This window comes from Simochromis diagramma, unplaced genomic scaffold (genome assembly GCF_900408965.1).
Source record: "Simochromis diagramma unplaced genomic scaffold, fSimDia1.1 OVJJ01000641.1, whole genome shotgun sequence".
NCBI classification, from domain to species: Eukaryota; Metazoa; Chordata; class Actinopteri; order Cichliformes; family Cichlidae; genus Simochromis; species Simochromis diagramma.
In genome coordinates this window covers 287647-315624 of record NW_024387440.1, presented here as the reverse complement: position 1 = coordinate 315624, position 27978 = coordinate 287647, and the positions used below count along the sequence as shown (strand labels likewise).

Here is a 27978-nt window from a genome sequence, read left to right as displayed (position 1 = left end):
TAACACATAATTTCTCAATTGCAAATACTTATAAAACTCAGTCTTTGACATAGAATACTGGGACTTCAAGGATTCAAATGATTTAAACTCACCATGTTTAAAGAGGTCATAAAACCTCTTCACACCTACTTTATGCCATCCCACAAAGCTCCACCCTATGTTTTGCGGCAGAAGGTCTGGATTATTTATAAATGTTGACAAAATATTAAACGGAAGGCAGTTTTATGTTGTCTATCCCCAATTTTAACTCCATGAACACTTGGATTTTGTCTAATGGCCAAAGGCTCAATGGCCAAAGCAAATAATAGTGGTGACAATGGGCTACCTTGTGCTGTACCTCTGCTCAATGTAATTGGGGAGCAGTGTTGGGGAGTAACGGAATACATGTACCGCCGTTACGTATTTAAAATACAAAATATGAGTAACTGTATTCCGTTACAGTTACCGTTTAAAAAGGTGGTATTTAGAATACAGTTACTTTGTTGAAATAAATGGATTACACTGCGGTACTTTCCTGTTTCATATTGTCGCGGGTCAGGACTGTTTGGGTTTTGTTTGACAGCTACGTGCTGTTGTTCCAGGCGGCAGCGTTACGGTTGCCATGGTTACAGGGCGACGCTCTCACTCTCTCTCTCTCTGCTACTGTGTGTTTCCTGGGTGACAGAGCGCCTTTTCGTTGTTGTTGTTGTTGTTGTGCTAAGCTAACAGGCAGAATGCTACAAGCATAGCTCTAAAGAATGTAGCATCATGGGCAGTGTAGTCCGTGCTGCAGGGAGAATGGACTGCCGTACACGTTATGGGTCTGTGAGCGCGAGGAGGGAGAAAAAGGGGAGTGGAAAGGTACGAGTTGTCATCGAGCAAAAACGGGAGCTGGAAGCATGTAAATATAATAATAACCACTGCAGCCAAGAAGAGTGCCTGACGAGCCCAGTTGTAAGTAAGCTATTAAGACTCGACTGTACACCGTGTTCGTGTTTTCCTCCGAAAACAATAAGTTCTGTTGGAGCAGCCTTTCAACGCCTCTCTCTGTCTCTCACAAGAAAAGTTGACCCACACAACAAAGTAAAGCTATTTTTCGGCTACGAGCCGACAGGGACCCCGCCGTATTAGTCAGAGGTCCCTTTACTACAGTTCGGAGTCGCAGACCTTCAGTAATAGTAATAAATCACACAGCAATAGTACATTCACGTTGTTGTAAAAAGCATGATAATATATTAAGTAATCCAAAGTATTCAGAATACGTTACTGTCATTGAGTAACGTAACGGAATACGTTACAGAATACATTTTGGGGCATGTATTCTGTATTCTGTAATGGAATACATTTTAAAAGTAACCTTCCCAACACTGTTGGGGAGGATAACAAGCCGTTAGTTAACACAGATGCTATTGGTGATTTATATATAATTTTGATCCACCCCAAAAACTTTTTCCCAAACCCAAATCTTCCTCCCCTTAATAAAGCCTGTCTGATCAGCATGCACAATAGAGCACATTACGTTTTCTAGCATGAGAGCCAGTATCTTTGAAAGTATCTTATTATCAGCACCAAGAAGGCTACTAGGCCTGTAAGATGAGCATGACTCCGGATTTTTTTCTTTTTTAGCTATCAATGTTATATTAGCCTGGTACATAGATTCTGGGAGTTTCGATTCCTCGAATGCTTTATCAAAAACCCTTAGTAATAAATTATTTAACTTCACTTTCATTACATTAAAAAAATCTACTGGGAAGCCATCTGCCCCAGGACATTTCCCTGACTGGAGTGCAGATATAGCTTTATCCACCTCCATCAATGTGTGGGTGACTCCAGCAGCCACATGGACACTCCAGCAGGCTAACCTGATCTTGAGAGAGCTGAGGGAATACTAAGTCGTTTAGGAAAAAGCCTGAGTTAAGCCTTGTTAGGTCCATCTCAGACTGGTATAAGTTTGTATAGAGTTCTCTAAAGCACTCATTAATCTGACGGTTTGCTACTTGCCTTTCACCATTCACATCCACAATAGCTGTGATAAAAGAACTTGATGGAGTATTCCTTGCAAGACGAGCCAGAAAGCGGTTAGGCTTATTAGCTGATTCAAAAAGCCGTCGTCTGGCACAAACATCTCTTTCAGCCTTTCACATTATCAAATTACGCAAAGATGTCCTGGCAATATTAAGCTCACTTAATGTTTCAGCTGATTTTGTTACGTAATATTGTTTCTCCAGCTTTCTTTTATATTATTCTCGACCTCTAACTGCCTTGTTAATCGTTGTTTTCTTTCATGACTTGTGTATGAAATAATCATCCCTCTCATGTAAGCCTTATAACTATCCCATAAAGTTCTCAGGTATATCTCCTCTTTATCATTTATTTCTAAAAATAATGTTGTTTGCTCTGTTATGAAATGTATAAATATCTCATCCAAAAGAGACAGTGTGCTCATCTTCCAAGACATGGAGGCTCAATATGTCTCATGGGTTGAACGGTTAGGACCACAGGAGCCTGGTCAGAGAGACCTATATGACCAATATTTACCTGCTGAACTAACTGACTGATACACTTGGACATAAAAATATAATCTATACGAGATGCTGACAAGTGAGGGTTAGAGTAGAAAGTGTACTCCCTAGATAATGGATTATAGTGTCGCCAGACGTCCACAAGGTTGAGCTCATTTACAATCTGCCAAAGGGCTTTGGAATTTATGTCAAAGTAGATTGTGGGGGAAGTTTATCCATTTTTGGGCATAAAACACAGTTAAAGTCACCCGCTAATATTATATTAGCACAGTCCATGTCCACTAACCCTCTCAGATTATAAGGTGGAGGTGCAGTGTTTTCAAATAATGTTTCCTCAGGAAAGTATCTATACAGTAAAAAGTCCCAGCATAGAACCCTGTGTAACTGTGTGATTAAGTTGCAGAAGACAGTTCATTTACGTTAAAAAAAATTAGAGCCTATCAAACACACATGATTAAACCCACAGCAGTGGAATTACCATAATACCCAAAGTGTGTTCTAGTTAGAAAATGCTGTGATCATTTTTTTCAAATGCCGTATTGAGGTTGAGGACAGAAATAATTTCTGTGTCAGAAGATGATGATTAGTAACGTTCACTACAGCTCATGTTCTGCTTTGTTGTCCTCTCAGATTATAAGGTGGAGGTGGATTCAGGGGTGGAGTCTGTCCAGCTGCCCTGCAAAACCACAGTTAACCTGCCTAAAGACGCTAAAGTGGAGTGGAAGAACAAAAACAACAGGAAGGTCCACGTGTATCAGAACGGCTCTGACCAGCTTGAAGAACAGCATCATTTTTACAGAGGGCGAACAAAGATGAAGAGAAACTTACTGGAACCTGGAGACCTCAGTCTGACCCTGAAACCCCCCACAGACACAGACACCTACACCTGCACCGTCTACAACAACAGGGGGGAGGTTCTGATGAAAAAAGAAGTGCTGCTCATTGTCAGAGGTCAGTGCTGTAGATACAGGTCAAAAGTCAGAGATCAGACTTATGGATAAGACAACGACCAAATCCACCTGAAAAGTCTGCAAAAAGAATTTTCACCTGTTCACAGTGGGGGACTTTGAGTAAGCCCTAGTAAATAGTTTTAGAGTATATGTACTTTACATATTCTAATTTTAAAATTATTATTTTGCTAGCTAGCAAACTCACGGGATAAATTTTTGAAATGCACTGAGTGTGATGCAATACAGCGCTATTATAGCAGTTAGTTATGGCATAACAGCAGTGTTAGCCAGGTACTTAACTAGCCAACTCAAGGCATTCTGATTAAAGGCTCAAAGTGAAGTTGTCACCAAGTAGAATATGGTCTAGAACTGGTTTATAACTAACTGGTACCAAACGGAGAGAGCATATAACCCCACTTTTAGCTTCTTTACACTGGCTTCCTGTCTCCTACAGGATCCAATTTAAACTTCTACTTTTTGTTTTTAAGTCACTTAATACCCGAGCCCCTCCTTACCTGTCTGAGCTCCTCTCTGCCTATGCTCCAGGAAAAACCACGAGGTCTAGATCAAAACTAATGCTGTCCATCCCACGGACTAACCTCAAATCACGTGGTGATAGATCCTTCTCTGTGGCAGGTCCCAGACTTTGGAATAGTCTCCCCTTAAATATTAAATCTGCACAAACACTTGAGCAATTTAAATCTTTACTAAAGACACATTTCTATGCCCTGGCCTTTAACAAACTATGACCCAAGCATTTTGGTCTTATTTGAATCAGTTTAGTTATTGTTTTAATTCTTTTACTGTCCTTTTATTGTTTTTTACTGTTATTATTGTATTACATTGTTGCTTGTTAATACCATTTTTATATTGTTAAGCACTTTGTGCAGCATCGGCTGTTTGAAATGTGCTATATAAATAAATTTGACCTTGAGCTTGACCTTTATATTTTTGTGTATTGCTGCGGCTTTTTCAACTATTAACTTGGAACCTTTGACAACACCTTTGGGGGAAATAATGGTAAATGCCTGATGCATATGTGCACAAAGAATAGAATTTTGTGCTACTGAAGTTCCCCGACTTTCATTCCAAATCTGTTTATTGTGAGCACCTACACGTTAAACAACTTAAGCATTATAAATGGCTTCAAGCTCACACTGAGGCACTATCAGCCACTGACACAATAGACAAATATGTTTGTATGTGAATATTTCATACTTTAAGGCTCCCTGTTTTTTTTAAGGGAGATGAACATTACATTATAATTGCGCATAATAATATCACAGATGATCGATTAAATAAATAGATTTTAGATAGATGCCTGTGCATTCTTAAAGTCTTATATGTTGAACTGAAGTATGTCATCTGTTCACAGCCCCTCCCAGTCAGTGCTGTTATCCACGCCTGTCTTACTGTGTATTATTGTGTATAATAGGCAGTGTATTATTGTCTTCAACAATAATACACTATATGCATATAAGGCAAACTTTTCCTTTTGCAGTATTTTTGTGTGGTGCATTTTTCTATGTTTTAACAAAAGGGTAACAAAGGTATTTAACCCTTCATATATGAAGGAAGGATGATGACAGGATTTTTTTTCTTAAGTATTTTTATTCTTCTTTAGGCACAATTTACATGTCCACTTTGGTGGACAACATATGTTTTGACTTATGAATTGAATATGGAGTGACACATCAGTGTCCAATGTAGTTGTTTATGTGCAAATATACCATCAACATTGACACAAATACAAGAAAACAGCCTGTAAATAGCTGTCCACTGAAGTGACCACTGTGCGTGAAAGGGTTAATGACCTTATAGTACCATATCACCCCATTAGCTAACTCTCCCTCTCTCTCCTTTACCCCATATCATGTCTGCTGCAGATGTACAAAGTCATTTACTGGGCGTTAATGTTTGCACTAAATTACCACACTGTAAATACTGTTATATTATCTTATACTGTTTGCGCTCAAACTATCATATTGTAAATACTATTATATTTTCTTTGTTATTTACTGTGCTAAGTGCCTTCCTTTTACTTTATATCGTATACTTTTACTACAGTTATTTATTACCATGCTGCTTCTTGTTTTATTGCTGCTGGCCTTTGTGAGCTACCAAACAAATTTCGTTGTATAACTACAATGACAATAAAGTTCTTCTTTATCTTATCTTTATCTTCGCTCTCGCTCTGCAGGCCTACTTGTTGTTCCTAGAGTATTTAAAAGTAGAATGGGCGGCAGAGCCTTCAGTTTTCAGGCCCCTCTTCTGTGGAACCAGCTTCCAGTTTGGATTCGGGAGACAGACACTATCTCTACTTTTAAGATTAGGCTTAAAACTTTCCCTTTTGCTAAAGCATATAGTTAGGGCTGGACCAGGTGACCCTGAATCCTCCCTTAGTTATGCTGCAATAGACGTAGGCTGCCGGGGTATTCCCATGATGCATTGAGTTTTTCTTCTCCAGTCACCTTTCTCACTCACTATTTGCTTTTTTTGTTTTTTTATTTTGTTTTGCTTTTCTTCAGTCTGTCCCATTTGGTTCTTTTGCCATCAGAATTATTGTCTAAAGGCAAAGACAGATGCCCAACAGATTTACTTTACCAAATGGACCAACCGGCCTTGCCGTATTGGTCTATTTGATTCACCTTTGCTTTTATTTTTTATTTTATTTTATTTTCACTTGCTACACAGGACAGACATGAACGTGATGAAAGGCAAAACAAAAAACAACAAAACAAACAGACAAAAAATACATATATCGATCACCTGGATCACCTGTTGAGAAAGAAAAAAGAGAAAACAAGCAAAAAAAGAGAACAATATAATAAACAACAACATCGTGATGATCTATGTGAATATAACAGTAAATACTAAATATTAAACATTATTGTGCAGCACGTAATATCGACAGCGCACAGTGTGCTTTAAGGTAGGAGCCAAAAAGGGTGTAGTTTGTGTGTGTGAGCACCCGTGTGTACACCTGTGAGCATGAGCGTGTTTGTTTTTAAAAGGTTCCTTCATGTAATGATCTGCTAGAGCACAGGTGTCGAACTCCAGGCCTTGAGGGCCGGTGTCCTGCAGGTTTTAGATGTGTCCTTGATCCAACACAGCTGATTCAAATGGCTAAATGACCTCCTCAGCATGTCTTGAAGTTCTCCAGAAGCCTGGTAATGAACTAATCATTTGATTCAGGTGTGTTGACCAAGGGTGAGATCTAAACCCTGCAGGACACCGACTCTCGAGGCCTGGAGTGCGACACCCCTGTGCTAGAGGGTGTGGGGGGCCACAGCCCCGTCCTCCAGGGCATGAAGCAAGTATGGAGGAGATCAAGACTCCAGACATCCAGAGGCCCTCAGAACACAAGAAACCATGGAAGACCAACAAAGGGGCAACTCACTATTTGTTAATAGACCTCTCTGCAGTGAATCATCTCTCTTCCACAGCATGTCTTTTAATACTGTCTCCCATCTCTCGCCCCAACCGGTCGCAGCAGATGGCCCCGCCCCTCCCTGAGCCTGGTTCTGCTGGAGGTTTCTTCCTGTTAAAAGCAAGTTTTTCCTTCCCGCTGTCACCAAAGTGCTCGTAGGGGGTCATATGATTGTTGGAGCTCACACTGTGTGTATTATTGTAGGGTCCAGCTTACAATATAAAGCGTCTTGAGGCGACTGTTGTTGTGGTTTGGCGCTGTATAAAAAAATGATTCAAATTGTGTCTTAAATGCTGCCAGTGCCTCTCTTTGCTTTAACCAACCTTTCTCTTTATTTCTGAGCTTTTTAAGGACTTTAACTGATGCATCAACCTTTGAAAATGGAAAGAAATCAGTCAGATTCATGGCTGCATCAAAGTGTCACATGTAGTTCTCCACATCAGCTGGATTATATCTATAGCAGCAAACAGCAGCTGATGCACAAATCTTTGTCTGTGTTAATAAAGTTGGATCAGTTCAAACAGTTTGTTGCTCTGCATTCAGCCTGTTAGAGGCAACACAAATGTCTCCATCCAAGCTCATGTTGTGCTTTGTTGTCCTCTCAGTCCCCCAGGTGGAGGTGGATTCAGGGGTGGAGTCTGTCCAGCTGCCCTTCAAAACCACACTTCACTTGCCTGAAGATGCTAAAGTGGAGTGGAAGGACAAAGGCAGCAGGATGATCTATGTTCATCAGAACGGCTCTGAGCAGCCTGAAGAACAGCACCAGGCTTACAAAAACCGAACGAAGATGAATGAAGACCTGCTGAAAACTGGAGACCTCAGTCTGACCCTGAAACAGCCCACAGATGGAGACAACAGGACCTACACCTGCACCGTCTACAGCAGGGAGGGAAACATCCTGCTGAAGAGACAAGTGCAGCTAAAAGTCAGAGGTTAGTGCTGTAGATACAGGTCAAAGGTCATGTAGTGTGATTGAGAGTGAATCAGTGTGAGTGATGGAGGCAGCAGGAAACTAACAGGCTGACTATCTCAGTGAAAGACCATCTCTGAATTGAGGACTAAGGGTACATTCTTTGCCATCTTACTGTGATTGCAGCCATTCACCAACTTTCTGCAAATGGTACTCATGGCCATTGATCAGTGGTCTTTGATCAATGGTCATGAGAATTTGAATATTAATGATCAAGGAACTGACCTCCCAGCCCATTGTTCCTTCAGTGAGCTGGTTTCAGTCATTATGCAAATGTCCTGTTTATAAGGTTGGGGAAACCTACAGTCAGCTGAGACTGAAGAAGTCACTTGGATGAGTGACGAAACGTTTCTCCCACCAAAAAATGCTACATCCACTTAAACAGAATCAATCGGTCTTTTTCTAGGAAAACTCCCTGAAATGTAAATCTCATTGAAACAAGTTCAGTGTTTCACAATAAAAGCCTCTTTAAAGCATTGATTCTACTCTGCTGTGGACACAGACAGCTAGAGACCCACGGCTGAGGAGTCCTTCCTGTTAGACCTCTTTGAAATCCGCTTGAAATCTGCCCGGTAACAAAAAAGGGAAAAGTGGATGTCCGCACAGCCCCTCACACTCCCCGTCTGATGACATTTAAGATAAGATAAGATAAGATAAGATAAGATAAGATAAGATAAGATAAGATAAGACAAGACAAGACAAAATTGATCCCACAACGGGGAAATTTTTGCGTCACCTCAGCTCAGGTACAGATATATGAAGGAAATACAAAAATACTTAATTTATGTCGCTGTGACCACGCAAACACCACAGTGTTTGTGTCCACTGACATGTTAGAGTGCTTGTACTTTGAAATGCACACAGGAAATGATGTGTTTCCATAAAGAGTGTAGTGCAGTAAATTTAAGAGATCAGGGCCAAAACAGACTGATGGATTATTTTGACACCACTGTTTGATTCTTCTATCAAATAGAAGAAGAAGAAAAGTTCTCTTCAGCAGGGGAGGTCAAAGGTTAAAGGAGAGAAAACACACAGTTCATGGAAATGAAGTAAAGGCCTTCCTCATTGTGATGACCTTTGACCTGCTGCCTGTTATTTTCACTCATTAACGTGTGAAAGCAGCAGCTAGCAGCAGCTTTTAAGGTCCACTGTTTTCTTGCATGTTACTTAATGCAGGCGGTGATGTTGTAAAGCAATGAACACTTTAAGGGCAAATTTCCAAAGTGGGAATATGATCATGGAGACAGAGGTTCAGGTTTAGGTGGAGTAATGACCCACCTGCCTCTCTTAAACAGCTACTGCTTGATGGCTGTTCAGTCATGTCCATTAATCCGTAAATGCCTGTTTCTAATCACTGATTTATTCCATACATTTATCCCACTTTACACAACAGTTACTGAGAGAAGTTAATTTCAGAAGATGTAAATCTGTCAGCAACTGTGTCACATTTCAGAGTTTAACTAACTTCCTTACAGTACATGTGCATTTCTTCATAGTCAGAATAAGTCAGCACATCAGCCTGAGACAAGAGTAAATGTAAAAAAGAAGAAGTTTTCATCCAGAGGTCTGTGGTCCAGACAATTTCCAGATGTATTGATATATAAAATTTGGTTATGCTATTCAGTGGTTAGACACCAATTGCCTGTTACATCAGTATAGAATAACAGAATAGAATAGAATAGAAACAGGACCTCTGCAGTCTAGACACTGATGGTGGTGAAGATAAGGCATGGATGGAGCACTGAGCCGAGGTTGGGATGGGGAGGAGGTGGGTTGCATAAAGGAGTCTGCAAAGGAGAACAAAAGATGAGCTGTGAGATTTATATCACACAGAGGAGGCTGATTGGCCTGAAGAGTGTGGGCAGTGAGATAATTGGACTAGAATAATGATGGCAGTTTTGAGTTTGATGGTATGGGAAAGTGGAAGTTAAGTAACAAGCAGCCAAACACCTGGAAAGCAGACAGATGAGTGAATACAGATGTTCCTTGTTGAACTTACACATGAGCTTCATTTCATGATCTGCAGAGTCAGTATGAAGTTTATTCTGTTTAGCGTCCAAAGAAAGAAAAGAGCTTCCTGTAGATCCTTGTAAATGTGATGTCTGTAAGATGTCTCCTCTCTCTTTGTCTGAATGAATGTTCTTGAGCAGCTCAGCTCTGTGCTAATAACTACTTTATTCCACATCTGTCTTCATAAAAGTGAATAACAGTGGATCATCTCTCATCTAATCAGCATTTCTAATGTTGTGTTTGTTGTCCTCTCAGTCTGTCAAGTGGAGGTGGATTCAGGGGTGGAGTGTGTCCAGCTGCCCTTCAAATCCACAGAAAACCTGCCTGAAGACGCTAAAGTGGAGTGGAAGGATGTGAGATCCAGAACGGTCCATGTGTATAAGAACGGCTCTGATCAGCCTGAAGAACAGCACCAGGTTTACAGAGACCGAACGAAGATGAATGAAGACCTGCTGAGAACTGGAGACCTCAGTCTGACCCTGAAACACCCCACAGACTGGGACAGCGATGATTTCATATGTGAAGTTTGGAGGAGTGGAAACATCCTTAGAACAAAATCACTACTGCTTAAAGTCAGAGGTTTGGTCCTTTGTTTGTCTTGTTTTCCTGGCTGCCACTGAGGACAGACTTTCTGGACTCTGACTCACACATCATTTCTTCTTCTCATGTTTCATCCTCAGCTCACATGATTGCAGACATGAGCATGAAAAGCTCTGACAGGAAACTATGTCCGGGCTTTTCATGCTCATGTCTGTGTCCATAAATATCTAAAAATCCTCTGTTCCTAGTCACCAAGGTGATTTCAGTTGCTGTTGAGAAGGATTCAGCCCACTTGTATTTGTGGACACACATATATATATATATATATATATATATATATATATATATATATATATATATATATATATATATATACACACACACATATATATATATATATATATATATATATATATATATATATATATATATATATATATATATGTGTGTGTGTGTATATATATATATATATATATATATATATATATATATATATATATATATATATATATATATATATGTGTGTGTGTATATATATATATATATATATATATATATATATAAATTCAAATTCAAATTCAAATTTTATTTGTCACGTACACAGTCATACACAGTACGATATGCAGTGAAATGCTTGGACAACTGCTCGTGACCCAAAGAAAACAAAAAAAGGAAAGGCTATGAATAAGATAGGAAATAAATATGAAAATTTAAAAAGAAAAATTAAAAAGGGTAAATTTAACTAGGAAGGAATAAAATATAAATTAAGGTTAAAAATGAAATAACTGTACAACACAAATTAGAATGAAGGGTAAATTTAACTGGGAAGAATAAGATAAAATATATAAATTAAAGTTGAAAATAAAATAACTGTACAACAAAATACACAATACACAATATAGAACTATATAAGAATGTATGAAGAAATCTAAATATAAATAAATATATACACAATAACAGCAGCTGTACAAGTATTAACCGGAAATGAAGAATATAGTGACCAGTGTTGTGCAAAAACAAAGTCCAGAAAGTCCAGTGTGTGTGTAAGAACCATATGTGTGGGTCAGTAATATATATATATATACACACACACATATATATATACACACACACATATATATATACAGTGGGGCAAAAAAGTATTTAGTCAGCCACCGATTGTGCAAGTTCCCCCACTTAAAATGATGACAGAGGTCAGTAATTTGCACCAGAGGTACACTTCAACTGTGAGAGACAGAATGTGAAAAAAAAATCCATGAATTCACATGGTAGGATTTGTAAAGAATTTATTCGTAAATTAGGGTGGAAAATAAGTATTTGGTCACCTCAAACAAGGAAAATCTCTGGCTCTCACAGACCTGTAACGTCTTCTGTAAGAAGCTTTTCTGTCCCCCACTCGTTACCTGTATGAATGGCACCTGTTTGAACTCATCATCTGTATAAAAGACACCTGTCCACAGCCTCAAACAGTCAGACTCCAAACTCCGCCATGGCCAAGACCAAAGAGCTTTCGAAGGACACCAGGAAAAGTATTGTAGACCTGCACCAGACTGGGAAGAGTGAATCTACAATAGGCAAGCAGCTTGGTGTGAAAAAATCAACTGTGGGAGCAATCATCAGAAAATGGAAGACATACAAGACCACTGATAATCTCCCTCGATCTGGGGCTCCACGCAAGATCTCATCCCGTGGGGTCAAAATGATCATGAGAACGGTGAGCAAAGATCCCAGAACCACACGGAGGGACCTGGTGAATGACCTGCAGAGAGCTGGGACCAAAGTAACAAAGGTCACCATCAGTAACACACTACAACGGCAGGGAATCAAATCCCGCAGTGCCAGACGTGTTCCGCTGCTGAAGCCAGTGCATGTCCAGGCCCGTCTGAAGTTTGCCAGAGAGCACATGGATGATACAGCAGAGGATTGGGAGAATGTCATGTGGTCAGATGAAACCAAAGTAGAACTTTTTGGTATAAACTCAACTCGTCGTGTTTGGAGGAAGAAGAATACTGAGTTGCATCCCAAGAACACCATACCTACTGTGAAGCATGGGGATGGAAACATCATGCTATGGGGCTGTTTTTCTGCCAAGGGGACAGGACGACTGATCCGTGTTAAGGACAGAATGAATGGGGCCATGTATCGTGAGATTTTGAGCCAAAACCTCCTTCCATCAGTGAGAACTTTGAAGATGAAACGAGGCTGGGTCTTCCAACATGACAATGATCCAAAACACACCGCCCGGGCAACAAAGGAGTGGCTCCGTAAGAAGCATTTGAAAGTCCTGGAGTGGCCTAGCCAGTCTCCAGACCTCAACCCCATAGAAAATCTGTGGCGGGAGTTGGAAGTCCGTGTTGCTCGGCGACAGCCCCAAAACATCACTGCTCTCGAGAAGATCTGCATGGAGGAATGGGCCAAAATACCAGCTACTGTGTGTGCAAACCTGGTAAAGACCTATAGTAAACGTTTGACCTCTGTTATTGCCAACAAAGGTTATGTTACAAAGTATTGAGTTGTATTTTTGTTATTGACCAAATACTTATTTTCCACCCTAATTTACGAATAAATTCTTTACAAATCCTACCATGTGAATTCATGGATTTTTTTTTTTCACATTCTGTCTCTCACAGTTGAAGTGTACCTCTGGTGCAAATTACTGACCTCTGTCATCATTTTAAGTGGGGGAACTTGCACAATCGGTGGCTGACTAAATACTTTTTTGCCCCACTGTATATACACACACATATACATATATATATGTATATGTGTAACAAAGTGATTTCCACGTCTCCTTCATGATGTGACAGTGTCAGAGCTGAATGCACTTGTAGAGTATCATGTTTTTATGGCTCACATTTAAAGTGTTGCAGCTCTAATGTACAGCTGTCATATTAGAAATAGAAGCAGCTCTGATTTTAGTGCTCAAAGAAATCTATGAAGTGATGAATTCACACATGAACAGTTTTCTGCAGCGTTCCTCTCGGCCTTATTTGCAGCTCCACTCTTGTTTTTGCTCTAATAATTATTTCTCTCCATGAGGTGTTTCTCTGCCTGAAGGAGGCGCCACTCCATCGCTTCATTTAGTGCAGAACAAGAGTCACATGATGCTGCTCTGTGAACACCAATCACACTTTGTACAGCTCATGTTGTGTTTGTTGTCCTCTCAGTGTGTCAGGTGGAGGTGGAGGAGGGGGCGGAGTCTGTCCAGCTGCCCTTCAGAACCACACAAAACCTGCCTGGAGATGTTAGAGTGGTTTGGGAATGCAAAGAGCCTGAACCAGTAATGTTGGTCCACGTGTATGAGAACGGCTCTGACCAGCCTGAAGAACAGCACCAGGTTTACAGAGACCGAACTGTGATGAACAAAGACCTGCTGAAAACTGGAGACCTCAGTCTGACCCTGAAACAGCCCACAGAGAGAGACAGTGGAGAATATGCATGCTACGTTGTGAGGAATCGAGCTGTGGTTAGAAGGAAGAGAGTGCAGCTCAAAGTCAAAGGTTTGTGTGTACATGTTTACACATCTTTGTGAGGACAGAACATTGGCACTATACTTGTGGGGACAAAATGTCTGGCCCAACAAGTTTTAAGTCAAATGTGGTTTTACTGTCAGGGTTACAGTTAGCCTAAATTTTACCATGACCTAAGGGTTCAAGTTTACTTTATTTATACCTATAGATAAATTGGCTTTATGAAAATAATTATAACATTTGGCATCCCCTCACAAAACACACACCCACCCATTAAACCCTCACAAACACATTTGATTATTACACAAGCAATAAAAAACAATATAAATGAGATCAAGATGAATCAAATAAAACAGTTCTTATTGTGTTTAGTGACGGCAGCAGAGACAAAACTGTTTTCTTTGGAACTAGAAACCTTCGTCTAGAGGAAAGAAGCTACAGAGGCCAGGGGAGTCCAACCTGTTGTCTCCTCAGACGCAATTTGACACCTCTGAGTCTCCCTCTTTTTCTTTTCCTTTTGTCACTTGTTCTGTTAAAATCTCTCCGTATAAAATCCGGCATACATGAAGTAAGGTCTTTACCACCATACGAGACGTTAAGTTGTAGCAGCTCCTCACGGGAGTAAACAATCTTCAGCTCACACCCTCACATGCATCAGGGGAAACAAGCCAGCAAAATAAAAATCCAACAACAATGAATAAAAAAGAATCCATGTCTCACTGTTAGTGGAGCAATTATCACCTTGAAAACCCGTCACTTGTGTGTGTGTGTGTGTGTGTGTGTGTGCGCGTGTGTGTGTTTGTGCGTGTGTGTGTGTGTGTGTGTGTGTGTGTGTGTCTGTGTGTGTGTGTCTGACTGTCTTGTGTCTCCTCTGCAGGGAGAGTTCAGGTCCAGGATCAAACAGGGGACATCAGGAACAGAAGCAGCTCCATTGATCCGACTCCTCTGATGGCTGATCAATCAGTTTGATCTGTGTGTTCTTTGATTATTGATCAGTGATGTCAGAGTGGAGTCAGTGTGATGTTGTTGTTGTGTGTTTGAGACTTTTAGTGTCCATGAAGGTCTCTGCTGCCGTAGATCCTCTGAACTGTGACAGAGGTCTCACTCTGGAGGAAACTCTCAGCACTTTCCAGCAGCTCCTCCATCATGGAGGACGTTCCCTCACTGTAACAGGTGGAGGAGAGAGGAGAGGAAGCACAGGTGGATCCTCTGAGGAAGAGGAGCGTTCCTACAAACCACATGATCACATGACCAGAGGACAAGCATGTGCAGAAACACATTAAAGTCAGCCTGTAAACACGTTTGTGTAAATTCTAGTCGTGTTTTTCTGTCACATTCAAATAAAAGCAGAGAAAGCAGAACAAATGCTGAAGCTGTCTGTGTGAAATAAAGGAGTTACAGTACTCACACACACACACACACACACACACACACACACACACACACACACACACACACACACACACACACATCTGTCTCCAGCAGCTGTCTGAGCTGCAGTCTGTATTGCATCAGTCTAGTGTGTGAATGTGAGAGTGAATGAATAGTGGCATTGTAAAGCGCTTTGGGTGCCTTGAAAAGTGCTATATAAATCCAATCCATTATTATTATTATTATTAGTGTTTATAAATGAATCTTTTGTGTCACTGTGAAGTCAGTAATGCTGTATTAAAAAGTATAACGAGTTAAAGTGCTGCTAAAGTTAAACTCAATGTGGTATTTTCCAAAACTCTATGGTGTCATTGTGATAGTTGCAGGCAGTGTTGGGTGTAATTACGCTAATTAAATTACTTTTCCACTGAAAAAGTAGAGTAACTGATTACTGTTCATTTTTAGGTATTTTAATTACAGTTACTTACAATGTACTTGCGTTACATTGTAAAATAAGAAGTAAACTCTGCCGCTTTAACGTCGCTGTAGTGCAGCTTCACGTCATTTCGCGCCAGTTTGCTGCACAGTCGTATTCTAAAGCAGAAGATGTCGGACTCGGATGAAGCGAGTGGCGTTTTTATGACATGGACATATTCCCGTCGCTTCACTTTTCTGAAACAAGCAGACAAGAACATTACAGCAATATGTAAGCTATGTCCTGGGGAGAAAAAACTATCGGCCACTGTTAATAGCACGAGTAATCTACTGAAGCGCCTGACACGAGAGCATAGACGAACACTTCTGAGTGATCCTTGTTCATCATCCATGGAGAACACCGCAGCAGCTCCTGCTAAGCAGACGAAACGTGATTTTACTTCAGCAGCACAGAAAGCGTCTGAAGGTGAGCTTAAAAAAATGATTGCAGGCTACACTGTGGAAGAGATGCTACCGCTGCATACTGTAGAGTCTCCGTCTTTAAAAAAATGTATTTATTAGTTAAAGAGTTTAATTTCTATTGTTTGTCCACTCAAGGTTTATAGGGAAGGTGAGGAGGCCAACTTTTTCATCAAAATGAATTCGGTTTCCTTCACAGAAGAAGAAGAACAGGATGATGAAATGTCTGCTGTGATGCTGTATGATGCGAGCCGCTGACAGACACTTCAGTGTGTGAGTTTATGTGTATGTGGTTTGTGGCAGGCAGATAAACACTGCTTTGCATCCAACGCACTGACTTAGAAATAGATCAGAAACACACGCACACACACACAGATGTTTTCAGAAAGCTGATGGTGAAATCTGACCGCAAAGGGAACTTTCAATGTCCGGGTGTTTGAGCCTTCGCCTCTGCGCTGTCAAATCTGTAACGGGGCAGTGATGGGACGCTGGCCGCCACCTCGCTCCAGTTCCTGCTTTTATTCTGAGGGTGGTTCAGAAGCAGTGATGCCAAAAACCACACAGATGTCTCAGATCCCAGCAGGAATGAGAGTACACCATGTACTTTGTTTTCTCCAATCCTCCAAATCTGACACCCAAAAACTTCCATCCTTTCCATCCAGCATCCATCCTGAAAGTCCATTTTCATAGAGCCATGTAATGGAGACCCAGGTGTTCCACTACGCTTGCCTGTATTTTAATTGTAAATAAATAATAAATAAATGAATGTATTTTTATATGTTTGAGGGACTTAAAAGGTTACATGAAAAAGAAACGTTTATGGTTTGGTGATTCTGTATTAGGTTTATCGAATTTGACATTTTTATGGAAGGTGAAGAAACATCTGGAGGGACCTGACATCCATCCTGTGTCAGGAAGAAGAACCTGAGTGGCAGCTGATTGCAGTTCATCATTTGTCTTGTAAACCTAAATTCCTCAAACATGTATTTAAGAGAAGTGTGTTTGCTGTACTCATCTTTTCCTGGTCACTTCTTTTACAGGAGCAAACGAGTAAGAGCAGCTCAATCAGCTGCTTATGAGCTCTTAGAATAAACCAGTGGGCCAGCTTAGGGGAGTTTGGTTAAGGTGTTTCTAATTTATATATAATTGACTGAAGTGTATGTGTAATTGAATTATTTGTGGGACTTTGTGCGTATATAAATAAGTCTTCCATGGGTTGTGCTTTGATGTTTGCTTACGTGGATGATCAGTGTGTCATTTGGTTTGCTTGGTTTCCCAGATATGGGTTATACAAGAGGCTCACCTGAATCAGGTAGAGTATAAAAGCAAGCCAGTTGCTATTAGAAAGGTTTGGGTTCTTTGGTGTGTAAACTCGTGCTTTTCATAATAAAGACCACATGTTGGTGGATAAAGTTTATTCCAGCAGGCCAAACTCACAAGTCACATGACCAGATACTCACCATGAAACGGGAAGGACTGGACTCACAAAGTTTTCTACTTTCAATGGGATTTTAAAACAATTCTAAAAAACAGCCGCACCTTCATTCATTTAAATAAATTATTTGAACTGCAGGATCTTAAAATTCCCATCATTCCTACTAAGAAGTCAGACCTGAGATGATTAAAAAAAAGGTGAACTGTGATAGGACGATGAATATTAAAGTAGAATTTATTATGAAACTGATGGTTGTGTCTAATCTGGTTTATTGTTGAGCCTCTTCTGTAACACTTGGCTTCCTCTCTCTCTGGTGTCGTGTGGTTATGTGGCAGGAAGTCCTGCTGGTTGTGAAATGTGTTTACTGCCAGCTGGATGTGTTGTTGTGTTGGTTCACCGCAGCTCCATGAATCTGACACACACACACACACCTCATCTGGAAGTACTTTTAATCCTGATACTTTTTCTTTATCTTATTTCGCTTCCTCTGACATCATCAGTTAAATAAAAGTTAAACTATACAAAATAAACCCAAAGTCCTGGATCAGAGGGCGGAGCTCTGGACTAATGAAGGGCCTCGACACACCTGAGGAACCACAAACATCCAAATGTGTCCTGAGGTTTGATTTCTCCCCATTAAAGCAGGATGGAAGCACTTTGAGCTTCGCCATGTTAAACAGCTGCTTCCATCAGAAGAAACAATAAAACATCTGCATGACTGCTTTCACATCACACCCTTACTGCAGTGAACACTTGCTCTCACACACAGAGACACTCCCTGCCAGTATAAATCAGCCTGTTGTTGTTGTTGATGTTTCTCTTGATGGGCGTAACATCCGTGGGAGGGGGGCAGGGACTGAGGGCGACATGATGACATGACACTTCCTGCCAAACACGCAATAAAACAGACGGAGCAGAGCAAGACTCGGTCAGAACCTGCAGGACCCCCCACAGGACCAGGATTACCCCGGACCTCCAGGACCGCCCCGAGAGCTTGTTACGATGTGGCTGCTTCTGATGATCGTCAGCCTGCTGGATCAGAACCAGGCTGTGCCAGTAAGGCTGGATCATACTGGTCAGTTCATGAGACATGAGGCTCATCTGTGACTCTGAGACGTGTTTGTTTTTGTCTGCAGCTTCCAGGAGACCTCCACAGCCTTCAGCTCCTCCTGCAGAGCCAAGTGGACCAAACAGCAGTGAGTCAGTGCAGTACAAGTACACAGAGTACTCTCAGTTCTATGTGGCTACAGCTAGAGCAGTAGAGTCCATCAGAGTTGTAGTAAACTTGTATTTTGAGGTGTTTTCTTCAGGCAGATATTGATGCAGCTATTTCTTCAGCCTGAGCCTTGTGTTTCCCACACACGCTGTAACATCTGTATCCAGATGAAACCCTACTGCCTTCCTTACATTAAAGCATCTTCAGTTTCTAACATCACTGTGTGTCTGCAGCCTTCGGCCCCTCCTGACCCCGCTCAGAAGATCACTTCCTCCTCCTCCTCCTCTTCTTCATCAGTTTCCTCGGAGTCAAGCCAGAGTTCAGAGGTGACCTGAGTTACAACACAATCTCACTGTATACTCTGAGTCTATTTGCAGCTTTGAGGTTAGAGTCTGGTAAAATCTTTAATTTGGTAAAAACTGAACGGAGTCTGGTCCTGCAGTCCAGCTAATGCAAATATCTGCTATATCTTGTTAAATGATCACAACATAAAATGGTACATTATTCAAAAACCTCAGCAGCATCCATCAGAAATAATTTTATAATATGTCCTCCATCTGCAGTCATTACGTCCTGACACGTGCTGAGTTTTTTCTTATTTGTAGTTTTTTACCTTGTAGATGAAAAGAGAACCTGCAGTGTTAAAATGAGCGTCACTGTGCCATGTGACCAATCAGCTGTGGTTATTAAGGACAGAGTGACTGAATCAGTCCGTTTGGTTGATGTTTACAGGGTCCACAAATGGTGCGAGAACGGCAGAACCTGGAGAACACGGTAACACACACACACTCAGCTCCGTAAACAAATATCGTCACTCTTACTGTGCTACAATGTGTGATGTCATGACGTGTGTTATGTCATATCCTGCAGGCTGTGGAGCAGGTGGACTCCTCTCAGGAGGTGAGCCGTCACTTTGATGTAAATAAAGCTTATTTTAATGAGATTAAATGTTAAATGTGTGTCTGTGTGTGTCAGAGTGAGGAGCTCCTCCAGCCTCCCAGTGACACCAACAGCACCACCAGCACCAGCCTGTGGATCAATGAGCTAGTTTTACTGGGAGAGAGAGCGGGCGAGCAAGAAGGCGACGGAGAGAGAGACACCAGAGATGGAGAGGACAGCGTGGAGAGCCAACACAGGGTGACATCACAGTGACATCACACACACCTGGGCAATACTTTAAACAAGAATGTTTGATCTGATCGTCTGGAAGATCAGATGAGTGAGACTCTGGGGCGCAGACAGCTTAAATTATGTTATATTCTATTACATATTATATCTATTATATTTTGTTACATTGATGTTGATGGATGCTAATATAAAAATATACACCTGTCAGGTTTTAGGTTATTTCTGTCTGCAGTCCTGTGCAGGTCACATGACTTACAGCAATAAAACTTTAAAAAAAAACGAGCTGAGACGAGACTGAAAGCACAGCTGGTTCAAACTGATCTCTGATTGATGAAAGTGTAATGATAACACATTAGGTGGGCTTGTCCCAGGTCTCCTGGTTGGGTCTATGAAACTAACTCAGCCTCCCCCTCAAGTCAGCTCGTCGTCTTCTTGGCTCCTTTAGGTTCTACAAAATAAATCAACTCTAGTGTGACTCCCCCCTTTCTTTTATGACCCCGCCCCCTACCAGCCTTTGCTGATGACCTTCCACCACCTCTTGACACGACCTCGGCACAGAGAACCCGGTCTGATTTCAGAAGTGGCTGCAGAGGGAGGCGTGTCTGAAGTTGGCGACGTGGGCGGTGCCAGAGAGGAAAACTCTGAGTTCCTGCGACTGTGGGGTGACAGCATTGAGCGAGAGGCCGGGCTGACCTTTGACGTGCCTGACCAAGGCCTCCATGAAAATGAGGCGGGGCTTGAGCTGGGGCTGTAGAGACTATCCCCCCATTGTTATGATCACTTATTAACCAGTAAATGATGCGATTATTATTATTATTATTAACTACTGAAGCGTCACAGAACATGGAGCTCCACATGTTAAATGTTTAACTGTCCCAATCAATCAAGCTCTGAAGTTTTAATGAGCACTGAGCATGAAAGCAGATCATCACACAGTGAATTGACGCAGAGGTATCAGCCTCTGTTTGGATCCCAGCAGTTTAACCTGAAACAATCAGCTGAGTTTGACTGTAAATAAACGTGTTCCCATGTTTTGTTTTTTCTGTTTGAGCCTGAACATTTATTAAACTAAACTTCACATCTGTGCCTTGTCACTGTTTGGTAATAAAAAGTTTAAATTTTTCATGAACTCCAGTCCTGTTGCTTTTCCATTTAAATATCACCATGCTTGATCCACTGTAATTATTGAAATTGTTAATAAAATTGTGGAGTCTCAAGCAGCTGCATGTTTGACTGCACTGTGATTTAGACTCATTCACCTGAATCTTTTTGGTTTATTTTTAGTCATTTTGCTGATTTCAGGTCAGTTTTTATTAGTTTTAGATATTTTTTTTCTGATTTTTTACACAATAAAACTCAGATGACAAAGAGAGCTGTGACATGTTTAGATATTTAGGTTATTTTCTTTGAAACTTACAGAAAGGACCAGACTGGTTCCCATCCCTTTATTTTTTTGTCAACAAACATTATAATAAACATTAATGAGGTTAATGATTTCATTTTACAGGCCCTGAAAAGGAAACAAACTTTACTTTGCAGCAGAAAAAACAAAGTAAAATAAATGCAGTTTTACTTCGTTTTAGGGTTTTTTTTCTCCAGGTAGTGGTTCAGTACTGTAACAACATAGCTTCAGAAAAAGGCAGGATCAGGGCAGCTTCTACAGGAAGCACAAGTTTGTGGTCCTTAAGGAAGAAGTGTGCCATTTATCGTCCTAACAGGAGCAAAGGGTTTTGATTGGGGGCTCTGAAATGCCCGATATGCAGAACTGTGAGCAGCTCCTGGTGGTCTGTGGATCCCTGAGGACATCTTCTCCTCTGGTTTTACAGCAATTTTGTGGAGGTGGGTTCTGGTCAGTCTCATTTTCTGTGCCTACATTAAATAAAAGTTTTTCGTCTTTAATTGGGTGTTTGTTTGTTTGTTTTTAAATCTCCCATAGGTATTATTCACAGTATTAATTTAAGAGTGCAACAGAAAGTTATTCATTTCTGTTGTTCCGCGTTTTTTCCCCCCTCACAGCAGCACACTGCAACAAGCAGACCACACAAATGTGTTTATGATGTTCTGAACAATAGAACAAACTCATACAGAATTCCACTGCAGACAGTAAAAAGGAAGAAGACCTGAAAATCTTCTACATGAAACATGAAATGGTTCTTTTATAAAGAGACTTCTGCTGATCCCGGCTCCAAGTTCTCTGTCCTGTTCTGATGTTGTTCTTGGTGTTGTTTGAAGGTGCCCTTGTGACGGAACATTTGCCCGCAGTCCTCACACCAGTATGGTTTTTCTCCTGTATGGATTCGCATGTGACATGTCAGGCTGAACTGCCGACTGAAGGCTTTCCCACACTCATCACAGCTGTACGGTCTTTCTCCTGTATGGATACGCTGATGTTTCCTCAGAGAGCACGGGCGGGTGAAACTCTGCCCGCACTCCTCACAGTTGTATGGCTTCTCTCCAGTGTGAGTTTTTCTGTGTTTTTGTAAAATACATTTCTGCTTGAAACTTTTCCCACACTTGTCGCAGCTGTACGGCCTTTCTCCAATGATAACTCTTTGATGATTTTTAAGGGAGCACGTGTGAGAAAAAGGTTTTCCACACTCCTCACACCAGGGCGGACTCTCTCTGGTGTGGATTTGCTGGTGGACTTTCAGGGAAAATTTCAATGCAAAACTTTTACCACACTGGTCGCAGCTGTATGGTTTCTCTGCTGTGTGCAAACGTATGCAGTGAGTGTTCAGACTACATTTTAGAGTAAAAGTCTGACCACACTGATCACAGCTGTATGGCCTCTCCCCGGTGTGACTTCGTTTGTGCTTCCTCAGATGGGACGACTGAGTGAAAGCTGAGCCACATGTGTCACAGCTGTACGGTCTCTCTCCTGTGTGAACACGCTGGTGGATCAAGAAACCACTTAGTTGAGTGAAAGTGGAAGGGCACTGATCACACCTGTATGGTTTCTTCCCAATGTGACTTCGCTCGTGCCTCCTCAGATGAGACAACTGAGTGAAAGCTGAGCCACATGTGTCACAGCTGTACGGTCTCTCTCCTGTGTGAACACGCTGGTGCGTTAAGAAAGTCTGCAGTCGAGCGAAAGTGGATGGGCATTGATCACAGCTGTACTGTTTGTCATCCATGTGAATCTTCCGATTCTTGTTTGAGGCGTTGTCATGGTGCTGGGAGCCATGATGTCTGGGTCTCTTGTGGCCACCACGTTTCTATGGCAAAAGAGGAAAAAAGAAGGACAATTTGGTACAACAAGGTGAATGTAATTACAGAGACAACACACAGGTTCATAAAATGCTGGGACTGAGCTTTGAAACCTGGTGGAGGAGGGCGGATGGAAAAAGGGAGGAGAAATACATGTGGAACTTGAAAAATTCGAATATCGTGCAAAATTTCATTTATTTCAATCATTTAGTTTAAAAGCTGAACCTAATAATAGGATAGACATTGCAAAGCAAGATATTTAAAACCCTTTATTTGTTATAATTTTAATGATTATGGGTTACAGCTTATGAGAAGCCCAAAATTAGAAAATTAGAATATTACATGAAATCAATAAAACAAGGATTTTAAATACAGAAATGTCAGAGCTCTGAAAAGTATAATCATGCTTATGTACTCAGTACTTGGTTTGGGCCCCTTTTGCATGAATTACTGATTCAATGCGGCGTGGCATGGATGCAATCAGCCTGTGGCACTGCTGAGGTGCTGTGAAGACCAGGATGCATTGTTCAGTCTCATGTCTCTCATCTTTCTCTTGGTAATGCCCCATAGATTCTCTATGGGTTTCAGGTCAGGTTTCAGGTTTGCTGACCAATCAAGCACAGCATTCCCACGGTCATTGGACCAGGTTTTGGATCTTTTGGCAGTGTGGGCAGGTGCCAATTCCTGCTCCAAAATGAAGTCAGCATCTCCATAAAGCTCGTCGGCAGAAGAAAGCATAACATGCTCCAAAATGTCCTGGTAGATGGCTGCATTTACTCTGGACTTAATAAAGCACAGTGCACCTTTATCTTCCACACTTTTCCCTTCCACATAACTTTCTATTAATGTGCTTTGAAATAGCACTTCAGAAACACCCAACTTCTTATGCAATTGCTTTTTGAGGCTTTCCCTTCTTATGGAATGTGTTAATGATGGTTTTCTGCACAACTGTCAGGTCAGCGGTCTCCCCCATGATTGTGATTCCTACTAAACCAGACTAAGAGACCATTTCAAGGTTCAGGAACCCTTTGCAGGTGTTTTGGTTTAATAAGCTGATTAGAGTGTGACACTTTGAGCCTAAAATATTGAACAATATTCTAATTTTTTGAGCTTTTGAATTTGGAGTTTTCATAAACTATAAGCCATAATCACCAAAATACTAACAAATAAAGGCTGGAAATATCTAGCATTGCATGTAATGAGTCTATATAGTACAGTATAGGTCCATCTCTACCTCCTCATTTCTTTCTCTCTCTCTCCATGTTTACTTCTCTCCCATCTCACCCCCTTTCCTTCCCTGTTCCCTCCCTGCCTAATTTCTTCCTCTCTCCTTCATTGTAGAACATGTTTAGCTGAGGGAGGATAACCAGAGCTGGGCGATAGAACGATAACGTTATGTATTGCGAAATAACTTTCTCGATAGAAAAGTTAAACTATTGCGATAGGCCACATCTCTCTTGTCCTCTTAAAAAAAAAAAAAAAAAGAACAACAGCCAATCCAAATTAAGTAGCGCAGACCCGAACCAATCACAGCCGCAGCGTCACGTCACGTGACTTGTTACGTACAGCACAAGTGCCAAGCTGCACATGTGTATTTATTTGGGAAGCAGCCAGCCGCCGTACCGCCCGGGTAATGGAGGAAATGAGTGTGCCGACTAGAGAAAAATCAACCAAAAGCGTGACTGAAGAGAAAACAGATGATGGTTCCAATGCCGGAGAGATTGTCGAACAGAAGAGCCATAGAAGTTCCGTAGTGTGAAGGTATTTCGGCTATTTCAAGTCTGACAAAAAACAGAGTAGCGTGCACTGTAAATGTGCCGAAAGCAAGTCTGGAAATACAATAAAGCGGTGCAGCTCAGTCTCTGACTGGAAGCGCTAATTCGTCATTCGGCTTTTGTCAGAATAAAGTAACTGTTAAAACTGTTTGAAAAGCTAAGCTATACAACAAGGAGAGATTGAGAATTTCCTTTTAGTTCTCAGTTTATTTGACATTGACAAAAGTTAGTCAGTTTTGTCTGTTCTTCTGTAAAACAAACTAAGATTTATTTTTAGAATTAATATTTTGTTTTTAAGTGAAATTGACAATTTAGTAGTCTGTTTTGTTTGTTCTATTTTGAAACTTAAACGTGATATGAAAAAATCTTATATCGCCCAGCTCTACATAAAACTGAACACAAAAGTAGTTTGGCTCCCAGGCTGAAACAATGTTTTTGTTTCTGACTTTCTCTCGAGTCCAAACTCAGAGATCCTCCACTCACAAACTTTGGAACAGCTGACCACAAAGTAATTCACACTGGAGTATTTAAAGTTAATAAATACTGTAAGATTACAACAGAGTAGCTCTACGGGACATTTATTTATGGCCTCACCTACTGAGTATCCATCTGATAACAAACAGGGTGTTGTGTTCAGAACATCCTGTTCTAATCTAATCTACTTTTTGAGTTTGTGCACTAGTGGAGTGATGTGTGTGTGTGTCTGACTGTCTTGTGTTTCCTCTGCAGGGAGAAACTAGTGCGAGTACATTATGTGTGGACATCACCCCCCGCTCTATTATTATATTTATTATTTATTTGTTTAGTTTTGTCTGAGCTTCTCCACTTTCTCTAAGCTGTTTTCTAATAAACTATTGTTGAAGTTCGCCAACTTCACAGATTGTTTTGATGGTAGAGATCAAACAGAGACAAGAACTTCATATAACACTCTTTATTTTCCAAGCATTCAGTGAACACATATCTGGAGACCAAGCAGCTAAGAGCTCTCTATGGGCGAGGTCTGGCTAAACAAAGGGATGCACTCTTCGTGGAAGCTGCTCTCTATGACAAACTCCTAGTACTTTTCTCTCTCCATCTCTATGGTGACACCACTGTCTCCCCATCTTATCTCGCTCACCTTGGTCTACTCCCCTTTCTATGCTAGCTGCTCACATTCTTTGACTACACAGAAGCAGGCCTGAAACTAAAGCAACCTGAAACACAATTAATACAGCATGGAATCAACAGAATTACTTTATTCAATTTAAAAAGAATAATTATCATTAGCTTTGTCGTTTCCATTACTTCATTCCACTCTATTTTGTGCAATTTTCAAGCTGCATCTCCAGCATTTTTGTATTGAACCATGTGTTCTCGCTACATTATTAAGAGTTTTGCAAGTTTAGCTCAGAGATCATAAACTCAGTCCTTGCTGCCAGTTTTTTGACACAACAAAACTCTGTGGATGCTCTTAGAGACTGCATTGTGGAGAGCACACTGACCAGCTGCATCACTGCATGGTACAGCAGCACTACTGCTATGGACTGCAAACGCCTGCAGAGCGTGATAACAACTGCAGAGACGATCATCTTGCATATTAAGCGCATAGCTGTTGGTGGCATTAAAAACTGTCTTTAGTGATTCAGGATTCAAGCGTTTATTGTCATATGTACAAAGAATTTCTCTGTGTATTGAAATTCTTTCTTTGCTATCCACACACAGATGCCTGGTTAATATTTATAAATAGAACAGACAAAATACAAATAGTATAAATAAATAAATGAAGACAAAATTTAAGTGTGAAATAGATGTAGTGCAAAAGAGCTATAAGAACAATCTGACTCTTTCTCCGTACAGATGCACTAACCTGTAGTTATAGAGCAGATGCAGTTTCTTCATCAGCCTTTCCCGTGTTTTTATTATGTTTTATGGCCATGAACACATTTGAATCTAGAATTCCAATATTATCCATTCAATTCCGCATTAAAACATTAAAAAACTCAAATTGTTACCTGATAATAATAATACCACTTTTAAAGCCGTTTAAATAACCACCACGGCTTCTGGGAGGACGATTGCTGAGTTTACGAGGTGCACCTAAACGCCCCATGCATTCCTGACGGAGTCTACAGCTTGGACCGTAAGTTCTGATGCAGACGCGCACATCGTTTTCTTAAACTGCGCGGCTGTGTCCCGATGGTTGTTTTGTCTCCTTTCTTCTGTCAAAGTTAAAGCCTGAACAGGAAGTCCCTCGTGTCCCTTCACGTCCTCTTTCAGCTGTGATAACCTCTCACCTGTAGCTCAGCGCGAGCTGAGGAGAACTCCTCTCCGTTGCTGTTCTCCGTGTCCCGGCTTTCCTCCTCCATTATTCCTACTCTGCTCCTGTTCCGCCAAAACTCAGCAGCTCGTCTCAGTACTCTCTCCAACTCTCGCGGTGACTAAAAAATAACGCGAGAAGAACAAAAACACTCCCATGGCCCTTCCTCAAGTACGCGTGTCCCAAGAGTCCGGCACGCACAGACTAGCGATTTGTACAGCGTACTTGATGATGTCACAGGTCCGGAGTTTTTACTCTCTTAATTCAACTGTGATTAACATGTTATGAAGCTTAACTTTAATCTCAGCCAAACCGATTGACTCAGGAACAAAGAAAACACTGAAATAAACCAAACATTAACATTTCGAAGTTACCTAAGAGACTCATATATCATGTTTAACCTGAGTAGTGAAAGACCATGGGAGGGTTGAAAACGATGTGCCGACCTCTCGGTCTGCTATGGAGCTGGTGGGCAGTGTTGGGAAGGTTACTTTTAAAATGTATTCCATTACAGATTACAGAATACATGCCCCAAAATGTATATGGAGCTGGTGGGTAACCGATGTCTCGGAAAACGTCGGAGCACGTTTGGAAATATGTGATATGTTGATAAATCGAGCAGATATTTGAAGCTTACACAGCTACATTCTCACTTCAAAATAACTTAAAATTTTATTTTGCGACCCAGAAAGAGTAATATTTAAAAGTTTTAGCCGCGCTCCTCCGCCATTGCCGCGTTTGGGTTCTGGACTGATGACGTATCACGAGTACACGAGAATGCAAGT

The 27978-nt window shown here is 41.1% G+C and overlaps 3 protein-coding genes across 3 annotated transcripts; 2 read left to right on the top strand and 1 right to left on the bottom strand.

The window, feature by feature from the left end:
* Window positions 1-3256: 3256 nt before the first annotated feature.
* LOC120722526 lies at window positions 3257-15865 on the top strand. The gene is made up of 6 exons (XM_040013539.1): window positions 3257-3452; window positions 7487-7813; window positions 10117-10440; window positions 13569-13901; window positions 14749-14793; window positions 15792-15865. Exons 1-6 carry the CDS (start codon window positions 3314-3316, stop codon window positions 15863-15865), a joined length of 1242 nt encoding a protein of 413 aa, XP_039869473.1. The 5' UTR covers window positions 3257-3313.
* A 2566-nt stretch (window positions 15866-18431) lies between these two features.
* Window positions 18432-21176, top strand: LOC120722517. The gene is made up of 7 exons (XM_040013532.1): window positions 18432-18627; window positions 18708-18767; window positions 19021-19113; window positions 19520-19561; window positions 19658-19687; window positions 19763-19924; window positions 20427-21176. The coding sequence occupies exons 1-7, from the start codon at window positions 18574-18576 to the stop codon at window positions 20667-20669; spliced, it is 684 nt and encodes a 227-aa protein (XP_039869466.1). The 5' UTR covers window positions 18432-18573; the 3' UTR covers window positions 20670-21176.
* A 333-nt stretch (window positions 21177-21509) lies between these two features.
* LOC120722510 (zinc finger protein 239-like) lies at window positions 21510-27369 on the bottom strand. Its single transcript, XM_040013521.1, has 2 exons — window positions 27171-27369; window positions 21510-23130 (listed from the first exon to the last, which is right to left on the bottom strand). The coding sequence occupies exons 1-2, from the start codon at window positions 27240-27242 to the stop codon at window positions 22072-22074; spliced, it is 1131 nt and encodes a 376-aa protein (XP_039869455.1). The 5' UTR covers window positions 27243-27369; the 3' UTR covers window positions 21510-22071.
* Between the last annotated feature and the right edge of the window lie 609 nt (window positions 27370-27978).